The following is a 19,191-nucleotide window of genomic DNA, read 5'->3' as shown; positions in this document are numbered from 1 at the left end:
GAGGGGACACTGTTCCCGCACTTTTGTTTGGGAACTCCCACGGACCGCCCCTCTCCACAGAAGCCGGCAGCCATTCTTGCTGACACGCTGAGCTGCAGAGGGGAGCCGGGGAGACCCAGACAAGGCATTCTGCAGCCTCTTACCCGCTGTTCAGCGGGCGGTAAGCAGCCCTCAGGGCTCACCCCCTCTTGTGCTCGTAGTATTCTTAGTATTTTGTTGCTACAAATACTTGATATTACATAGCGCTGGTCGCCCTTTGGCTATAGACTCTCTCACATGCAGAGAGCCAGCAGCATGTCGCCCGTAAAACGCAAGGGTGCCAAGGCACAGACATTGTATGCTTCCTGCACCGCATGTGGGACTTTTCTACCGGCAGGCTCCACGGACCCCCATTGTGTGCAGTGCTCGGCCCCTGCGGCGCTTGCACAGTCGGGACCTCTGCTGGACGTGTCCCAGGGTGTACCACCTGTGAATGCTGTCCAGGTGACAGGAACTGAGTTTGCAGCTTTTGCTGACAGAATGTCTCTCACTATGTCACAAATTCTTGACACATTGCGAGCTAGGCCTGTACTTCAGACCACGGACACTGTGCATGTATTGCCCCCTGGTCCCCCTCAGCTCCTAGCTCCGGGACGGGCATCTACACCTCAGGGTGAAGACTCTGACTCGGACGATGGCCCCGGGCAGCCTAAGCGGGCTCGTTATGACGGGCCTTCACATTCATCTCAATGGTCTGGATCCCAGCGGGATGAATCTATGGGTGATGAGGCGGACTTAACTGATCAGGATTCTGATCCTGGGACCGCTCTCAATCTAGATACACCAGATGGTGACGCAATAGTTAATGATCTTATATTTAACATCAATAAGATGTTGAATATTTCCCCACCAGCTCCTCCTGTAGAGGAGTCAGCTTCGCAGCACGAGAGAATCCATTTCAGATACCCTAAGCGTACATTAAGCACTTTTCTGGACCACGCTGACTTCAGAGACGCAATCCAGAAACCCCACGCTTATCCTGAAAGGCGTTTTCCTAAACGACTTAAAGATACACGCTACCCTTTTCCCTCTGAAGTGGTCAAGGGTTGGACCCAGTGTCCAAAAGTGGATCCTCCAATTTCCAGGCTTGCAGCCAGATCCTTGGTTGCTGTTGAGGATGGAGCGGCACTTAAAGATGCCACTGACAGGCAGATGGAGCTCTGGCTGAAATCCATCTATGAAGCGATTGGAGCGTCATTAGCGCCTTCTTTTGCGGCCGTATGGGCACTCCAAGCTATCACGGCCGGGCTTGCGCGAGTCGACTCAGTCACACGTGCATTTGCCCCGCAGGTAGCACCATTGACCTCGCAAATGGCGGCATTCGCGTCGTACGCGATTAATGCTGTTCTTGACGCTACAAGCCGCACGGCAGTGGCGTCAGCCAACTCAGTTGTTTTGCGTAGGGCTCTGTGGTTGAGACATTGGAAAGCAGACTCTCATTCCAAGAAGTGCTTAACCAATTTGCCTTTTTCTCGTGACCGATTGTTTGGAGAGCGTTTGGATGAAATCATCAAACACTCCAAGGGTAAGGACTCTTCCTTACCGCAACACAGACAAAACAGACCCCAACAGAGGAGGGGTCAGTCTGGTTATCGGTCCTTTCGAGGACAGGGCAGGTCCCAATTCGCCTCGTCAAAAAAGACTCAAAAGGACCAGAGACGTTCAAATTCTTGGAGGTCTCAGTCACGCCCAAAAAGACCAGCCGGAGGAACCGTTGCCAAAACAACGTCCTCCTGACTTGCGGTCTCCGATGCCCACACCCGCGGTCGGTGGGAGGCTGTCCCACTTTGGCGACATTTGGCTAGCAAATGTCAAAGACCGTTGGGTGAGAGATATTCTATCTCACGGGTACAGGATAGAGTTCGGTTCTCGTCCGCCAACTCGGTTCTTCAGAACTTCTCCACCACCAGACCGAGCCGATGCTCTGTTGCAGGCGGTGGCCGCTCTAAAGGCGGAAGGAGTGGTGACCTCCGTCCCTCTTCAGGAACAGGGTCACGGTTTTTACTCCAATCTGTTTGTGGTCCCAAAAAAGGACGGATCGTATCGTCCCGTCCTGGATCTGAAGTTGCTCAACAGACACGTAAAAGTCAGGAGGTTCCGGATGGAATCCCTACGCTCCGTCATAGCCTCAATGTCTCAGGGAGATTTTCTAGCATCAATAGACATCAAAGATGCGTATCTCCACGTGCCGATTGCACCAGAGCATCAGCGTTTCCTACGTTTCGTCATACACGACGAGCACCTACAGTTCGTAGCGTTACCCTTCGGTCTGGCAACAGCCCCCCGGGTCTTCACCAAAGTCATGGCAGCAGTAGTAGCTGTTCTGCACTCGCAGGGTCACTCGGTCATCCCGTACCTAGACGACCTGCTTATAAAGGCATCCTCTCAAGAAGCATGCCAACACAGTCTGAAGGTGGCGCTAGACACTCTCCAGACTTTCGGGTGGATTATCAACTTTCCAAAGTCTCATCTAACCCCGACCCAATCTCTGACTTATCTTGGCATGGAGTTTCATACTCTATCAGCGATAGTGAGGCTTCCACTGGACAAGCAGTGCTCGCTACGGACTGGAGTGCAATCTCTCCTTCAGAGCCAGTCGCACTCACTGAGGCGCCTCATGCATTTCCTAGGAAAGATGGTAGCAGCAATGGAGGCAGTCCCGTTCGCGCAGTTTCATCTGCGCCCTCTCCAATGGGACATTCTGCGCCAATGGGATGGGAAATCGACGTCCCTCGACAGGACTGTCTCCCTCTCTCAGACTGCCAAGGACTCTCTACGTTGGTGGCTTCTCCCCAACTCATTGTCACAGGGAAAGTCGTTCCTTCCCCCGTCCTGGGCAGTGGTCACGACAGATGCGAGCCTATCAGGGTGGGGAGCGGTGTTTCTCCACCACAGGGCTCAGGGGACGTGGACTCAGGAAGAGTCCACCTTGCAGATCAATGTTCTGGAAATCAGAGCAATCTATCTTGCCCTGCGAGCCTTCCAACAATGGCTGGAAGGCAAGCAGATTCGGATTCAGTCGGACAATTCGACGGCGGTGGCGTACATCAACCACCAAGGGGGAACACGCAGTCGCCAAGCTTTTCAAGAAGTCCAGCGGATTTTGACGTGGGTGGAAAGCAGAGCGTCCACCATATCTGCAGTTCACATCCCAGGCGTGGAAAACTGGGAAGCAGACTTTCTCAGTCGCCAGGGCATGGACGCAGGAGAATGGTCCCTTCACCCGGACGTGTTTCAACAGATCTGTTGCCGCTGGGGGTCGCCGGACGTCGATCTGATGGCGTCACGGCACAACAACAAGGTCCCAGTTTTCATGGCACGGTCTCACGATCACCGAGCGCTGGCGGCAGACGCCTTGGTTCAGGATTGGTCGCAATTCCGACTCCCCTATGTGTTCCCACCTCTAGCATTGTTACCCCGAGTTCTCCGGAAAATCAAGTCCGACTGCCAGCGAGCCATACTCGTCGCTCCAAATTGGCCAAGAAGGTCGTGGTACCCGGATCTGTGGCATCTCACGGTAGGCCAACCGTGGGCACTACCAGACCGTCCAGATCTGCTGTCTCAAGGGCCGTTTTTCCATCTGAATTCTGCGGCCCTGAACCTGACTGTGTGGCCATTGAGTCCTGGATCCTAGCGGCCTCAGGTTTATCTCAGGGAGTTGTTGCCACAATGAGACAGGCTAGAAAACCATCCTCAGCTAAGATCTATCACAGGACGTGGAAGATATTCTTAGCGTGGTGCTTGGCTCAAGGGTTTTCTCCCTGGCCATTTGCATTGCCAATTTTTCTTTCCTTCCTGCAGTCTGGGTTGGAAAAAGGTTTGTCCCTTAGCTCGCTTAAGGGTCAAGTCTCTGCGTTATCCGTATTCTTTCAGAAGCGCTTGGCACAGCTTTCTAAAGTACGCACGTTTCTCCAAGGAGTTTGTCATATCGTTCCTCCTTACAGACGGCCATTGGAACCCTGGGATCTGAACAAGGTTCTCCTTGCTCTTCAAAAGCCGCCTTTCGAGCCTTTGAAAGAGGTTCCCCTTTCTCGGCTTTCACAAAAGGTAGTTTTTCTTGTAGCGGTCACGTCTCTTCGAAGAGTGTCCGAGCTGGCGGCGTTATCTTGCAAATCTCCCTTTCTGGTTTTTCACCAAGACAAGGTAGTACTGCGTCCAATTCCAGAGTTTTCTCCCAAGGTGGTTTCTTCCTTTCATCTCAATCAGGATATCACTTTGCCATCTTTGTGTCCGCATCCAGTTCACCAATTTGAAAAGGGTTTACATCTGTTGGACCTGGTGAGAGCACTCAGGATTTACATTTCTCGCACGGCGCCTCTACGCCGTTCGGATGCGCTCTTTGTCCTAGTCGCTGGTCAGCATAAGGGATCGCAAGCTTCCAAATCCACCCTGGCGCGGTGGATCAAGGAACCAATTCTTCACACATACCGTTCTGCTGGGCTTCAGATTCCATCTGGACTGAAGGCCCATTCTACCAGAGCCGTTGGTGCGTCCTGGGCGTTGAGGCATCAGGCTACGGCTCAGCAAGTGTGCCAGGCGGCTACCTGGTCGAGTCTGCACACGTTTACCAAACACTATCAAGTGCATACCTACGCTTCGGCAGACGCCAGCCTAGGTAGACAGGTCCTTCAGGCGGCGGTGGCCCACCTGTAGGAAGAGGCTGTATGACAGCCCGTTCATGTGGTATCTTTTTACCCACCCAGGGACTGCTTTTGGACGTCCCACTGTCTGGGTCTCCCAATTAGGAGCGAAAAAGAAGAAGGGAATTTTGTTTACTTACCGTAAATTCCTTTTCTTCTAGCTCCAATTGGGAGACCCAGCACCCGCCCTATCTGTTTTTAGGGTTTCGTTTTTTCGGGTGCACATGTCGTTCACGTTGTTTCTTAAGTTCTCCGATCTAGTTATCGGATTGAATTTGTTTTTGAAACTGTTATTGGCTTTCCTCCTTCTTGCTTTGGTACTAAAACTGAGGAATCTGTACTCCTACGGGAGGGTGTATAGCCAGAAGGGGAGGGGCCTTACACTTTTAAGTGTAGTTCTTTGTGCGGCCTCCAGAGGCAGTAGCTATACACCCACTGTCTGGGTCTCCCAATTGGAGCTAGAAGAAAAGGAATTTACGGTAAGTAAACAAAATTCCCTTCTTTAATGTTATGGTGAAGGATCAACAAGTGGGACACAATTGTGAAGTTGACAGAAATTTATTGCTTATTTTACACTTTTGTAAAAAATCACTGCAAAGTGGGGCGCAATATTTTTCGGCCCCTTTACTTTCAGTGCAGCAAGCTCTCTCCAGAAGTTCATTGAGGATCTCTGAATGATCCAATGTTGTCCTAAATGACTGATGATGATAAATATAATCCACCTGTGTGTAATGAAGTCTCCGTATAAATGCACCTGCTCTGTGATAGTCTCAGGGTTCCGTTTAAAGCACAGAGAGCATCATGAAGACCAAGGAACACAACAGGCAGGTCCGTGATACTGTTGTGGAGAAGTTTAAAGCCAGATTTGGTTACAAAAAGATTTCCAAAACCTTAAAGATCCCAAGGAGCACTGTGCAAGCGATCATTAAAATGGAAGGAGTATCATACCCCTGCAAATCTACAAGACCTGTCCATCCAACCAAACTTTCATCTCAAACAAGAAGACTGATCAGAGGTGCAGCCAAGAGGCCCATGATCACTCTGGATGAACTGCAGAGATCTACAGCTGAGGTGGGAGAGTCTGTCCATAGGACAACAATCAGTCATACACTGCACAAATCTGCCCTTATTGAAGAGTGGCAAGAAGAAAGCCATTTTTCAAAGATATCCATACAAAGTGTTGTTTAAAGTTTGCCACAAGCCACCTGGAGACACCAAACATGTGGAAGAAGGTGCTCTGGTCAGATGAAACCAATATCGAACTATTTGGGCACAATGCCAAACGATATGTTTGGCGTATAAGCAACACAGCTAATCACCCTGAACCATCCCCACTGTCAAACATAGTGGTGGCAGCAGCATCATGGTTTGAGACGGCTTTTCTTCAGCAGGGATAGGGAAGATTGTTAAAATTGATGGGAAGATGGATGGAGCCAACTACAGGACGAGTCTTGAAGAAAACCTGTTGAGTCTGCAAAAGACCTGAGACTGGGCCAGAGATTTTTTCCAACAAGATCCCAAACATAAAGCAAAATCTACAATGGAATGGTTCACAAACGTGTCCAGGTGTTAGAATGGCCAAGTCAAAGTCCAGACCTGAATCCAATCGAGAATCTGTGGAAAGGGCAGAAAACTGCTGTTCACAAACGCTCTCCATCCAACCTCACTCAGCTCCAGCTGTTTACAAAGGAAGAATGGGCAAGAATTTCAGTCTCTAGATGTGCAAAACTGATAGAGACATACCCCAAAAGACTGCAGCTGTAATCGCAGCAAAAGGTGGCGCTACAAAGTATTAACTTAAAGGGGACAAATATTGCACGCCCCAATTTTCAGTTTATTTTTTAAAGTTTAAAATAACGAAAAAAATTAGTTTGTGTCCCACTTGTTGGTTCTTCACCATAACATTCATTTTTTTTTTTTATGTTTGAAGCCTGAAATGTGGGAAAAGTTTGAAAAATTCAAGGGGGGGCGAATACTTTCACAAGGCGCTGTATAATGTTCTTTCCAAAAGTTGTAAATTAGTTTAAAACTATTGACTTTTCTTTTCCAATTTTATTTCTTCTCCCTTGTAAAGGCGTGGAAATCCACTGCGACTCTCCCATGAAAGATACCGAAAGCTGCACCTCATGTGGCAGCAGCACGGCATTCTTGAGCAAATCGCTCACACTTTAGAAATAAATACGACGTTTGTGGGCTTTCATTGGAATCTGCTTTAAATGTCTCCTCGTCTGCAGTTGGTAAGAAGTTCATGTATTCTTTTTCAAGTGCACAATAGCCAACATTTATTACATAAATACACTTCTTTTTTTTTTTCTTTTCTTTTCATTCTCTGCTTCCTAGTATGTTTTTTCTCCGCACACTTATAGTAGTTGACGTGTGATTCATTACATTGGAATATATATATATATATATATATATATATATATATATATATATATATATATATATATATATATATATATATATATATATATATATATATATATATATATATATATATATATAATATCTCTATCACCTCTCTCTCATATATATATATATATATATATATATATATATATATATATATATATATATATATATATATATATATATATATATATATATATATATATATATATATATATAGAGATATATATATATATATATATAGAGATATATATATATAGAGATATATATATATATCTCTATATATATATATATATATATATATATATATATATATATATATCACCTCTCTCTCTATCACCTATATATATATATTATATCTCTATCTCTATATATATATATATATATTATATTATATCTCTATCTCTATATATATATATATATATTATATTATATCTCTATCTCTATATATATATATATATTATATCTCTATCATCTCTCTCTATATATATATATATTATATCTCTATCATCTCTATATATATATATATATATATATATATATATATATATATATATATATATATATATATATATATATATATATATATATATATATATTATATCTCTATCATCTCTATATATATATATATATATATATATATATATATATATATATATATATATATATATATATATATATTATATCTCTATCATCTCTCTATATATATATATATTATATCTCTATCATCTCTATATATATGTATATATATTATATCTCTATCATCTCTATATATATATATATATCTATATATATATATATCTATATATATATCTATATATCTCTATCATCTCTATATCTCTCTCTGCTAAGCGTATAAAGTCCAGTTATACGATATGTGATTATCGGCTGAATGTTCGCAAGGCAAATAGTTTAGTTACCTCTCCCACCTTCCCTCTCTACACATGAGTATTCTTCTACCAGTCTTCTCTCAAGACCTAAGGATTGCAGGGTGAAATTCCACTGGCCTGATTTGCCTTTTTCAGATCAGGTGGTCCCCACGTGCATCAGATTGTTGGCCGTTCAGGGTCTGCCAACTTTCATCTAATGTGGATAGGGGCCATCTTCCTGATTGCGGTGAAGTTCGAAGTGCTGGAACACACAGCCATCCTGAGATTGGGCCTTTTGGAACCCTTAAGGGTGCTTTACACGCTGCGACATCACGTACGATATATCGTCGGGGTCACTGTGTTTGTGACGCACATCCGTCGCAGTTAGCAACATCGCAGTGTGTGACAGCTAGGGGCGACTATCAACGATTGCAAAAAACGTCAAATCGTTGATCGTTGACACGTCGCTCCTTTTCATAATATCATTGCTGCTGCAGGAACTGTTGTTCGTCATTCCTGCGGCACCACACATCGCTATGTGTGACACCGCAGGAAAGACTAACATCTCCTTACCTGCGTCCACCGGCAATGAGGAAGGAAGGAGGTGGGCGGGATCTTCCGCCCGCTCATCTCCGCCCCTCCTCTTCTATTGGACGGCTACTGTGTGACGCCGCACGAACTGCCCCCTTTACAAAGGAGGCGGTTCGCCGGCCAGAGAGACGTCGCAGGGAAGGTAAGTCCTTGTGACTGGTGTAAGCCATGTGCCCGTGTCGCACAACCGTTAACGAGATCGCAGCGTGTAAAGGGCCCTTTAGAATGAATCTGCCCATCCTAAATAGAGCAGAGGTGTTCATGCTTGGCCTCTGTACCATTCATGCTCTATGGTACTGTCCACTGCAGCAATGCTATAGACAATGAATAGAGGGAAGGCCTAATATTAGCACTTGTGCTCCTTTCAGAATAGGGCTGGCATTGCCCCATTTGGGATATACCAGCGATCAGGCCTTCAGCAAGTTATCCCCTGTTCATAAGATAGAGGCTACTTGATTCTCGAGGAGGAACAACTCCTAAGGTTTGGGTGGAGAATTGCGAGTAGGTGGCAATGTTTTAGGAGTTATTAGTAGTAAACACTGAGTCCTCTCTCCTCCTGTACCAGTCTGTCTTGTATTGTTTATGATTATTGTACTCGTTTTTATTATGTATTCTCTTTCTTTTTCGCTCCTAATTGGGAGACCCAGACAGTGGGTGTATAGCTACTGCCTCTGGAGGCCGCACAAAGAACTACACTTAAAAGTGTAAGGCCCCTCCCCTTCTGGCTATACACCCTCCCGTAGGAGTACGGATTCCTCAGTTTTAGCTTTGTGCGCAGGAGGTCAGACACGCACGCATAGCTCCATTGTTTTTAGTCAGCAGCAGCTGCTGACTATGTCGGATGGAAGAAAAGAGGGCCCATACAGGGCTCCCAGCATGCTCCCTTCTCACCCCACTGTATGTCGGAGGTGTTTGTAAGGTTGAGGTACCCATTGCGGGTACGGCGGCAGGAGCCCACATGCTGATTCCTTCCCCATCCCTTTTTACAGGGCTCTGGGTGAAGTGGGATTTACTGGTCTCCAGGCACTGAGACCGTGCTCCATCTACAGCCCCTGGAGAAGATGCTGGATGGAGCGGAGTACATCAGGGACATGGCCCTGCTTCCTCAAGGTACTCTGTGTCCCCGTGCATTTGGCGCTCACACCGCAGCATGCTGGGTGTTGTAGTGCGCCGGGGGACATCAGCGCTACGGCGCTTGTGCCATGGCCTCATTCAGCTTCGCTGAAGCAGGCACACTTATGGGAATCGGTCGCGCCGGCCGCTGGGACTGCGGCGCGGCTGGCACTTGTGGTGCGCCGGGGACTTCAGCGCGGCCCGCGCTTTTACGGCGGCCGCGCTGATAACTCGAGTCCCCGGCTTTTGCGGCCTGCTTCCGTTCGTTCCCGCCCCCAGACCTGCCAGTCAGGAGAGGGGCGGGACGCTGGCCAGTGCATCAGCGCCGAGGGCTGGAGTCGTTTTTACATACTCCAGCCCTCACAATCGGCACAGAGGGGACACTGTTTCCCGCACTTCTGTTTGGGAACTCCCACGGACCGCCCCTCTCCACAGACGCCGGCAGCCATTCCTGCTGACACGCTGAGCTGCAGAGGGGAGCCGGGGAGACCCAGACAAGGAATTCTGCGCCTCTTACCCGCTATTCAGCGGGCGGTAAGCAGCCCTCAGGGCTCACCCCCTCTTGTGCCAGTAGTATTCTTAGTATTTTGTTTCTACAAATACTTGGTATTACATAGCGCTGGTCGCCCTTTGGCTATAGACTCTCTCACATTGCAGAGAGCCAGCAGCATGTCGTCCGTAAAACGCAAGGGTGCCAAGGCACAGACATTATATGCTTCCTGCACCGCATGTGGGACTTTTCTACCAGCAGGCTCCACGGACCCCCATTGTGTGCAGTGCTCGGCCCCTGCGGCGCTTGCACAGTCGGGACCTCTGCTGGACGTGACCCAGGGTGTACCACCTGTGAATGCTGTCCAGGTGACAGGAACTGAGTTTGCAGCTTTTGCTGACAGAATGTCTCTCACTATGTCACAAATTCTTGACACATTGCGAGCTAGGCCTGTACTTCAGGCCACGGACACTGTGCAATCATTGCCCCCTGGTCCCCCTCAGCTCCAAGCTCCGGGACGGGCATATACACCTCAGGGTGAAGACTCTGACTCGGACGATGGCCCCGGGCAGCCTAAGCGGGCTCGCTATGACGGGCCTTCACATTCATCTCAATGGTCAGGATCCCAGCGAGATGAATCTATGGGTGATGAGGCGGACGTAACTGATCAGGATTCTGATCCAGGGACCGCTCTCAATCTAGATACACCAGATGGTGACGCCATAGTTAATGATCTTATATTTAACATCAATAAGATGTTAAATATTTCCCCACCAGCTCCTCTTGTAGAGGAGTCAGCTTCGCAGCACGAGAGAATCCATTTCAGATACCCTAAGCGTACATTAAGCACTTTTCTGGACCACGCTGACTTTAGAGACGCAATCCAGAAACCCCACGCTTATCCTGAAAGGCGTTTTCCTAAACGGCTTAAAGATACACGCTACCCTTTTCCCCCTGAGGTGGTCAAGGGTTGGACCCAGTGTCCAAAAGTGGATCCTCCAATTTCCAGGCTTGCAGCTAGATCCTTGGTTGCAGTTGAAGATGGAGCGGCACTTAAAGATGCCACTGACAGGCAGATGGAGCTCTGGCTGAAATCCATCTATGAAGCGATTGGAGCGTCATTAGCGCCTTCTTTTGCGGCCGTATGGGCACTCCAAGCTATCTCAGCCGGGCTTGCGCGAGTCGACTCAGTCACACGTGCATTTGCCCCGCAGGTAGCACCATTGACCTCGCAAATGGCGGCATTCGCGTCGTACGCGATTAATGCTGTTCTTGACGCTACAAGCCGCACGGCAGTGGCGTCAGCCAACTCCGTTGTTTTGCGTAGGGCCCTGTGGTTGAGACATTGGAAAGCAGATTCTCATTCCAAGAAGTGCTTAACCAATTTGCCTTTTTCTCGTGACCGATTGTTTGGAGAGCGTTTGGATGAAATCATCAAACACTCCAAGGGTAAGGACTCATCCTTACCGCAACACAGACAAAACAAACCCCAACAGAGGAAGGGTCAGTCTGGTTATCGGTCCTTTCGAGGACCGGGCAGGTCCCAATTCGCCTCGTCAAAAAAGACTCAAAAAGACCAGAGACGCTCAGATTCTTGGAGGTCTCGGTCACGCCCAAAAAGGACAGCCGGAGGAACCGTTGCCAAGACGGCGTCCTCCTGACTTGCGGTCTCCGATTCCCACACCCGCGGTCGGTGGGAGGCTTTCCCACTTTGGCGACATTTGGCTGTCACGCGTCAAAGACCGTTGGGTGAGGGATATTCTGTCTCACGGGTACAGGATAGAGTTCAGTTCTCGTCCGCCAACTCGTTTCTTCAGAACTTCTCCACCACCAGACCGAGCCGATGCTCTGTTGCAGGCGGTGGCCGCTCTAAAGGCGGAAGGAGTGGTGACCTCCGTCCCTCTTCAGGAACAAGGTCACGGTTTTTACTCCAATCTGTTTGTGGTCCCAAAAAAGGACGGATCGTATCGACCCGTCCTGGATCTAAAGTTGCTCAACAGACACGTAAAAGTCAGGAGGTTCCGGATGGAATCCCTACGCTCCGTCATAGCCTCAATGTCTCAAGGAGATTTTCTAGCATCAATAGACATCAAAGATGCGTATCTCCACGTGCCGATTGCACCAGAGCATCAGCGTTTCCTACGCTTCGTCATACACGACGAACACCTACAGTTCGTAGCGTTACCTTTCGGTCTGGCAACAGCCCCCCGGGTCTTCACCAAAGTCATGGCAGCAGTAGTAGCTGTTCTGCACTCGCAGGGTCACTCGGTCATCCCGTATCTAGACGACCTGCTTATAAAGGCACCCTCTCAAGAGGCATGCCAACACAGTCTGAAGGTGGCACTAGACACTCTCCAGAGTTTCGGGTGGATTATCAACTTCCAAAGTCTCATCTAACCCCGACCCAATCTCTGACTTATCTTGGCATGGAGTTTCATACTCTCTCAGCGATAGTGAGGCTTCCACTGGACAAGCAGTGCTCGCTACGGACTGGAGTGCAATCTCTCCTTCAGAGCCAGTCGCACTCACTGAGGCGCCTCATGCATTTCCTAGGAAAGATGGTAGCAGCAATGGAGGCAGTCCCGTTCGCGCAGTTTCATCTGCGCCCTCTACAATGGGACATTCTACGCCAATGGGATGGGAAATCGACGTCCCTCGACAGGACTGTCTCCCTCTCTCAAACTGCCAAGGACTCTCTGCGTTGGTGGCTTCTCCCCACCTCATTGTCACAGGGAAAGTCGTTCCTTCCCCCGTCCTGGGCAGTGGTCACGACGGATGCGAGCCTATCAGGGTGGGGAGCGGTGTTTCTCCACCACAGGGCTCAGGGGACGTGGACTCAGGAAGAGTCCACCCTGCAGATCAATGTTCTGGAAATCAGAGCAATCTATCTTGCCCTGCGAGCCTTCCAACAATGGCTGGAAGGCAAGCAGATTCGGATTCAGTCGGACAATTCCACGGCGGTGGCGTACATCAACCACCAAGGGGGAACACGCAGTCGCCAAGCTTTTCAAGAAGTCCAGCGGATTTTGACGTGGGTGGAAAGCAGAGCGTCCACCATATCCGCAGTTCACATCCCAGGCGTGGAAAACTGGGAAGCAGACTTTCTCAGTCGCCAGGGCATGGACGCAGGAGAATGGTCCCTTCACCCGGACGTGTTTCAACAGATCTGTTGCCGCTGGGGGACGCCGGACGTCGATCTGATGGCGTCACGGCACAACAACAAGGTCCCAGTTTTCATGGCACGGTCTCACGATCACCGAGCGCTGGCGGCAGACGCCTTGGTTCAGGATTGGTCGCAATTCCGACTCCCCTATGTGTTCCCACCTCTAGCATTGTTACCCAGAGTTCTCCGGAAAATCAAGTCCGACTGCCATCGAGCCATACTCGTCGCTCCAGATTGGCCAAGAAGGTCGTGGTACCCGGATCTGTGGCATCTCACGGTAGGCCAACCGTGGACACTACCAAACCGTCCAGATTTGCTGTCTCAAGGGCCGTTTTTCCATCTGAATTCTGCGGCCCTGAACCTGACTGTGTGGCCATTGAGTCCTGGATCCTAGCGGCCTCAGGTTTATCTCATGAAGTTGTTGCCACAATGAGACAGGCTAGAAAACCATCCTCAGCTAAGATCTATCACAGGACGTGGAAGATATTCTTAGCGTGGTGCTTGGCTCAAGGGTTTTCTCCCTGGCCATTTGCATTGCCAATTTTTCTTTCCTTCCTGCAGTCTGGGTTGGAAAAAGGTTTGTCGCTTAGCTCGCTTAAGGGTCAAGTCTCCGCGCTATCCGTATTCTTTCAGAAGCGCTTGGCACGGCTTTCTAAAGTACGCACTTTTCTCCAAGGAGTTTGTCATATCGTTCCTCCTTACAAACGGCCATTGGAACCCTGGGATCTGAACAAGGTTCTCATTGCTCTCCAGAAGCCGCCTTTCGAGCCGTTGAAAGAGGTTTCCCTTTCTCGGCTTTCACAAAAAGTAGTTTTTCTTGTGGCGGTCACGTCTCTTCGAAGAGTGTCCGAGCTAGCGGCGTTATCTTGCAAATCTCCCTTCCTGGTGTTTCACCAAGACAAGGTAGTACTGCGTCCAATTCCAGAGTTTTCTCCCAAGGTGGTTTCTTCCTTTCATCTCAATCAGGATATCACTTTGCCATCTTTGTGTCCGCATCCAGTTCACCAATTTGAAAAGGGTTTACATCTGTTGGACCTGGTGAGAGCACTCAGGATTTACATTTCTCGCACGGCGCCTCTACGCCGTTCTGATGCGCTCTTTGTCCTAGTCGCTGGTCAGCATAAGGGATCGCAAGCTTCCAAATCCACCCTGGTGCGGTGGATCAAGGAACCAATTCTTCACACATACCGTTCTGCTGGGCTTCCGATTCCATCTGGACTGAAGGCCCATTCTACCAGAGCCGTGGGTGCGTCCTGGGCATTGCGGCATCAGGCTACGGCTCAGCAAGTGTGCCAGGCGGCTACCTGGTCGAGTCTGCACACGTTTACCAAACACTATCAAGTGCATACCTACGCTTCGGCAGATGCCAGCCTAGGTAGACAGGTCCTTCAGGCGGCGGTGGCCCACCTGTAGGAAGAGGCTGTCTGACAGCCCGTTCATGTGGTATCTTTTTACCCACCCAGGGACTGCTTTTGGACGTCCCACTGTCTGGGTCTCCCAATTAGGAGCGAAAAAGAAGGGAATTTTGTTTACTTACCGTAAATTCCTTTTCTTCTAGCTCCAATTGGGAGACCCAGCACCCGCCCTATTTGTTCTTAGGGTTTCGTTTTTCGGGTGCACATGTTGTTCATGTTGTTTCTTAAGTTCTCCGATCTTGTTATCGGATTGAATTTGTTTATGAAACTGTTATTGGCTTTCCTCCTCCTTGCTTTGGTACTAAAACTGAGGAATCCGTACTCCTACGGGAGGGTGTATAGCCAGAAGGGGAGGGGCCTTACACTTTTAAGTGTAGTTCTTTGTGCGGCCTCCAGAGGCAGTAGCTATACACCCACTGTCTGGGTCTCCCAATTGGAGCTAGAAGAAAAGGAATTTACGGTAAGTAAACAAAATTCCCTTCTTTTCACATGTAAAGCGCCATGGAATAAATGGCTCTAATAACACTAGAAGTCCCAGAAATTTCGAGCTCCATAGGGTTCCAATGGTAGAATTGTTAAATGACCCCTCTCTGGGACTTCTAGTGTTTAATTGTAATCTAAAATGACTGTTCAAACCAAGCGCAGACACTCTGCTCCCTTGCTATGGGTGAGCAGTTCAATGCACCTTCCTATCGGTTTTCCATCTAAATCGCCCTCCTGCAATCCCGGTCTAGCCAAATCTGTCAATCAAAGACGGATGCAACAAAAGTGGAAAGCTGCAGTGAATTGTTGACCACGGCATGGGTGCACCAAGCGCCTGTACTAGGTTTGAACAGTCATTTTGTGCTGATAGTCCCTATGTCCTTGTACGCATGCGCTTTTCTGTATTGTATTACTTAAATCCTGATATCTATATATTTTTTTTCATTTTTTTTCTTTTCGTTTATAGACACAAGCTTTAATTTATATATCTTCACATCCCAATGGCCGCAGAGTTTGTGGATATATTTTTATACTTGGATAATCACGATTATTAGAGGAATCCCCACACAAACGTAAAGAGATGCCGAGACCTGCTGCGTTATTAAACTGTGTTATGTGTACGTCACTTCCCATTTATATTGGGTCAACTTTGCCAACTAATACCTGGCTTCGGAGACCAATTTATGAACTAATATATATTTTTTTTTTTTTTGTTAACTTTAATAAAGCATATGAAATAATTATATACAAGCTGCTCTGTTTTCTGTCTTTGGGGGGAAAAGAAACCATTCTGGAAAAGGTAAACTATGATACTGGATACTCTCTACAATAGTTACAAGTTTACATAGATCGTCATTTTTGTACAGTGTTACTGTATATTAACATAATTGAAGGAGATCTGCAGGGAGAGATTTATGAAAGAGTGCAAGGGTTAATAGAGGAGTTTATGGTTTGTTTTTTGTTTTTTGGTTTTTTTTTTACAATACCTGACTACTGTATAAACTAAGCACCTAGCCTTGTAGTGGATAAAGCGCTTACATTTAAAAAAAAAAAAAAAAAATCCCACCTTTTGGTGGACTAATCGCTGTTTGCAAAAATTGATGTTTACTCCAATATGCTAGTTGGGGTGCTTGGTGCACTCTGGGGGTGACTACGAGGCTTAGCGCACCGTACCGTCCATGGTTTTGCTTGCCCCACCTCCTCCAATGGTGACTTGTAGCACTGGTCTGCTTTAGCTTTCTTTGCAGACCATGCTTGGTTCAGGTGAAGTAGGTGGGTACAGGCAAAACCACTGGGCTATATCCCCTACATGTGCTTATTTTATACAGTTTGAGCTGACAATCCCTTTTTTTTTTTTTAAGGTGGTTATATAAATTAAATAGCTCAGCTATCTCTCCTGACCCCTACATGAAGACTTGGCCTCAGCCGAGCATGCCTGTGTTCTGATTCGAGTGTGTATTTTGCTACTATCCAGCCCCCTTAATGGATTTTTGTTCCCTAACCCCCTTCTTACAAAAAGGCAAAATTTTACATTCAGATTGCAAGTGCTTCCTGCAGTTCGACAGTTATGTCACATATATATGCCCGTGTCATCAACAGCAAGAGTCGGCTGTTATACGCAGCTGACATCTTACTGCGAGTCCAGGGAATAGGTCCTAGCTAAGAACCCAGCACTCTAACCTCTCAGATGCCACTGTAAATAATGACCATGGCAAGGGTGGAGTTTGACTGATGGAGACCTCTCCCTCTGTCAGCAATTATCAGCCAACAGGCTGCTGTTGGGCTATGAAAACAAGGCTGCTTAAAGGGAACAAATCACCAGGATTTTCATATATAAGCTAAAGCCAATGCTATACTGACACTTACAGGCTGATTCTATACATACCTGTAGTGGTCAGCTCGAATGTTTAGGTTTTGAAATCCAAAAAAGTAATTTCTGACGCCTCATTGGGGGACACAGGACCATGGGTGTTATGCTGCCTATCCATAGGAGGACTCTAAGTAGATGCAAAAGCATAGCTCCTCCTCTGCAGTATACACCCCCTGGCCAGGCAGCCTCAGTTTTAGCTTAGTGTCTGTAGGAGGCACTTCCTTGAAAAGGTATATTTCTTTGTCACTCCATTGGGAGACCCAGACAATTGGGTGTATAGCTTCTGCCTCCGGAGGCCACACAAAGTACTACACTTTAAAAAGTGTAACCCCTCCCCTCTGCCTATACACCCTCCTGTGGATCACGGGCTCCTCAGTTTTATGCTTTGTGTGGAAGGAGGCACACATCCACTCATGCATTCTCATTTTAGTTAGATCGGTTGGAAGAAAAGTGGGGCCCCCGGCATGTTCCCTTCTCACCCCACTACGTCAGCGGTGCTGTTAAGGTTGAGGTACCCATTGTGGGTACATAGGCCGGAGCCTCATGCCGTCTCCTTCACCATCCCTTAGCGGCTCTGGGAGAAGTGGGATCCTGAGCGGTCATCCATTCACTGGGACCGTGCTCCCTCCGCAGCCCCTGTGGGAATCTGTCGGACAGGAGTTGATTTATCCTCAGGGACCGGGCCCTGCATCACTAAGGTACTCTGTATCCCCATCGGGGATGTGCATGGAGCGCCTTCATCCCGGACGCTGCAGCAGCTGCTTATTTGTGACGGCCGGCGGACTTCCGCGCCGACCGCGCCTGTTTGTCGGCCGCGGTCTTAAATTTAGTCCCCGGCTTCAATTGCGGCCTAGTAGCAAAACTCCCGCCCCCGGACCTGTCTATCAGGGTTAAGGGCGGGACTGCCGACCTGACGTCGGTTGTGAGGGCCGGAGCATCCTGTATGTTTCCTCCCCCCTCACTGATCACTGTGGGGACTCCAGATTCCCGCTCTTTTCTAGCGCCGCCCACGGCCCCACTCCTCCCCAGAGAGCTCCGGCAGCCATTTTTTTGGCATTCTGCCTGTGGAGGATTTCCAGGAAAGAGCTCTGCAACGCTGGGAGACCTAAGGCAGGGAATCTGGAGGACACAATGTGGCTGCGCGAATGGAAGGCAGACTCGGCTTCCAAGAGGTTCTTAACCAGTTTGCCGTTTTCTGGCGACCGCTTGTTTGGCGAACGATTGGATGAGATTATTAAGGAATCCAAGGGAAAGGACTCCTCCTTACCCCAGTCCAAACCGAAGAGACCTCAGCAACGGAAAATACAATCGAGGTTTCGGTCCTTTCGTCCCTCCGCCAAGCCCCAATCCTCTTCGTCCAGCAGGCCGGAGAAAGGCCAGAGGAACTCCTATGCGTGGCGGTCCAAGTCACGCCCCCAAAAGGCCGCAGGAGGCACTGCTTCCAAGGCGGCCTCCTCATGACTCTCGGCATCCCCGAACCGCATCCTCGGTCGGTGGCAGGCTCTCCCGCTTTTGCGACGCCTGGTGGCCACATGTGCAAGACCGATGGGTGAGAGACATTCTGTCTCACGGTTACAGGATAGAGTTCAGCTCTCGTCCCCCGACTCGTTTCTTCAGAACCTCTCCGCCCCACGAGCGAGCCGATGCACTTTTTCAGGCGGTGAACGCTCTGAAGACAGAAGGAGTTGTGATCCCTGTTCCCCCCCCAGGAACATGGTCGCGGCTTTTACTCCAACTTGTTTGTGGTGCCAAAGAAGGACGGCTCGTTCCGTCCCGTTCTGGACCTCAAACTGCTCAACAGACATGTGAGCACCAGACGGTTTCGGATGGAATCTCTCCGCTCGGTCATCGCTTCGATGTCACAGGGAGACTTCCTAGCATCGATCGACATCAAGGATGGTTATCTCCATGTGCCGATCGCACCCGAACATCAACGCTTTTTGCGTTTCGCCATCGGGGACGAACACCTTCAGTTCGTGGCTTTGCCTTTCGGCCTGGCGACAGCCCCAAGGGTGTTCACCAAGGTCATGGCATCTGTTGTGGCGGTCCTACACTCTCAGGGCCACTCGGTGATTCCCTACTTAGACGATCTTCTGGTCAGGGCACCCT

The 19,191-nt window shown here is 48.6% G+C and overlaps 1 protein-coding gene across 1 annotated transcript in view; it reads left to right on the top strand.

Annotated features, from left to right (window-relative positions):
- The window catches only part of UBR1 (ubiquitin protein ligase E3 component n-recognin 1), a 311,682-nt gene extending 295,731 nt beyond the window's left edge, over positions 1–15,951 (top strand). Inside the window, exons 47-48 of the mRNA XM_075331219.1 lie at positions 6,754–6,916; positions 15,679–15,951. Coding sequence (XP_075187334.1) covers positions 6,754–6,895 — 142 coding nt within the window. The 3' untranslated portion in view covers positions 6,896–6,916; positions 15,679–15,951. The remainder of the gene's footprint in view (positions 1–6,753; positions 6,917–15,678) is intronic.
- Positions 15,952–19,191: the final 3,240 nt, after the last annotated feature.

This window comes from Anomaloglossus baeobatrachus, chromosome 12 (assembly GCF_048569485.1).
Source record: "Anomaloglossus baeobatrachus isolate aAnoBae1 chromosome 12, aAnoBae1.hap1, whole genome shotgun sequence".
In the NCBI taxonomy this organism is placed as follows: Eukaryota; Metazoa; Chordata; class Amphibia; order Anura; family Aromobatidae; genus Anomaloglossus; species Anomaloglossus baeobatrachus.
The sequence above is the reverse complement of the archived record's forward strand: the minus strand, read 5'-3'. Positions and strand labels throughout refer to the sequence as shown.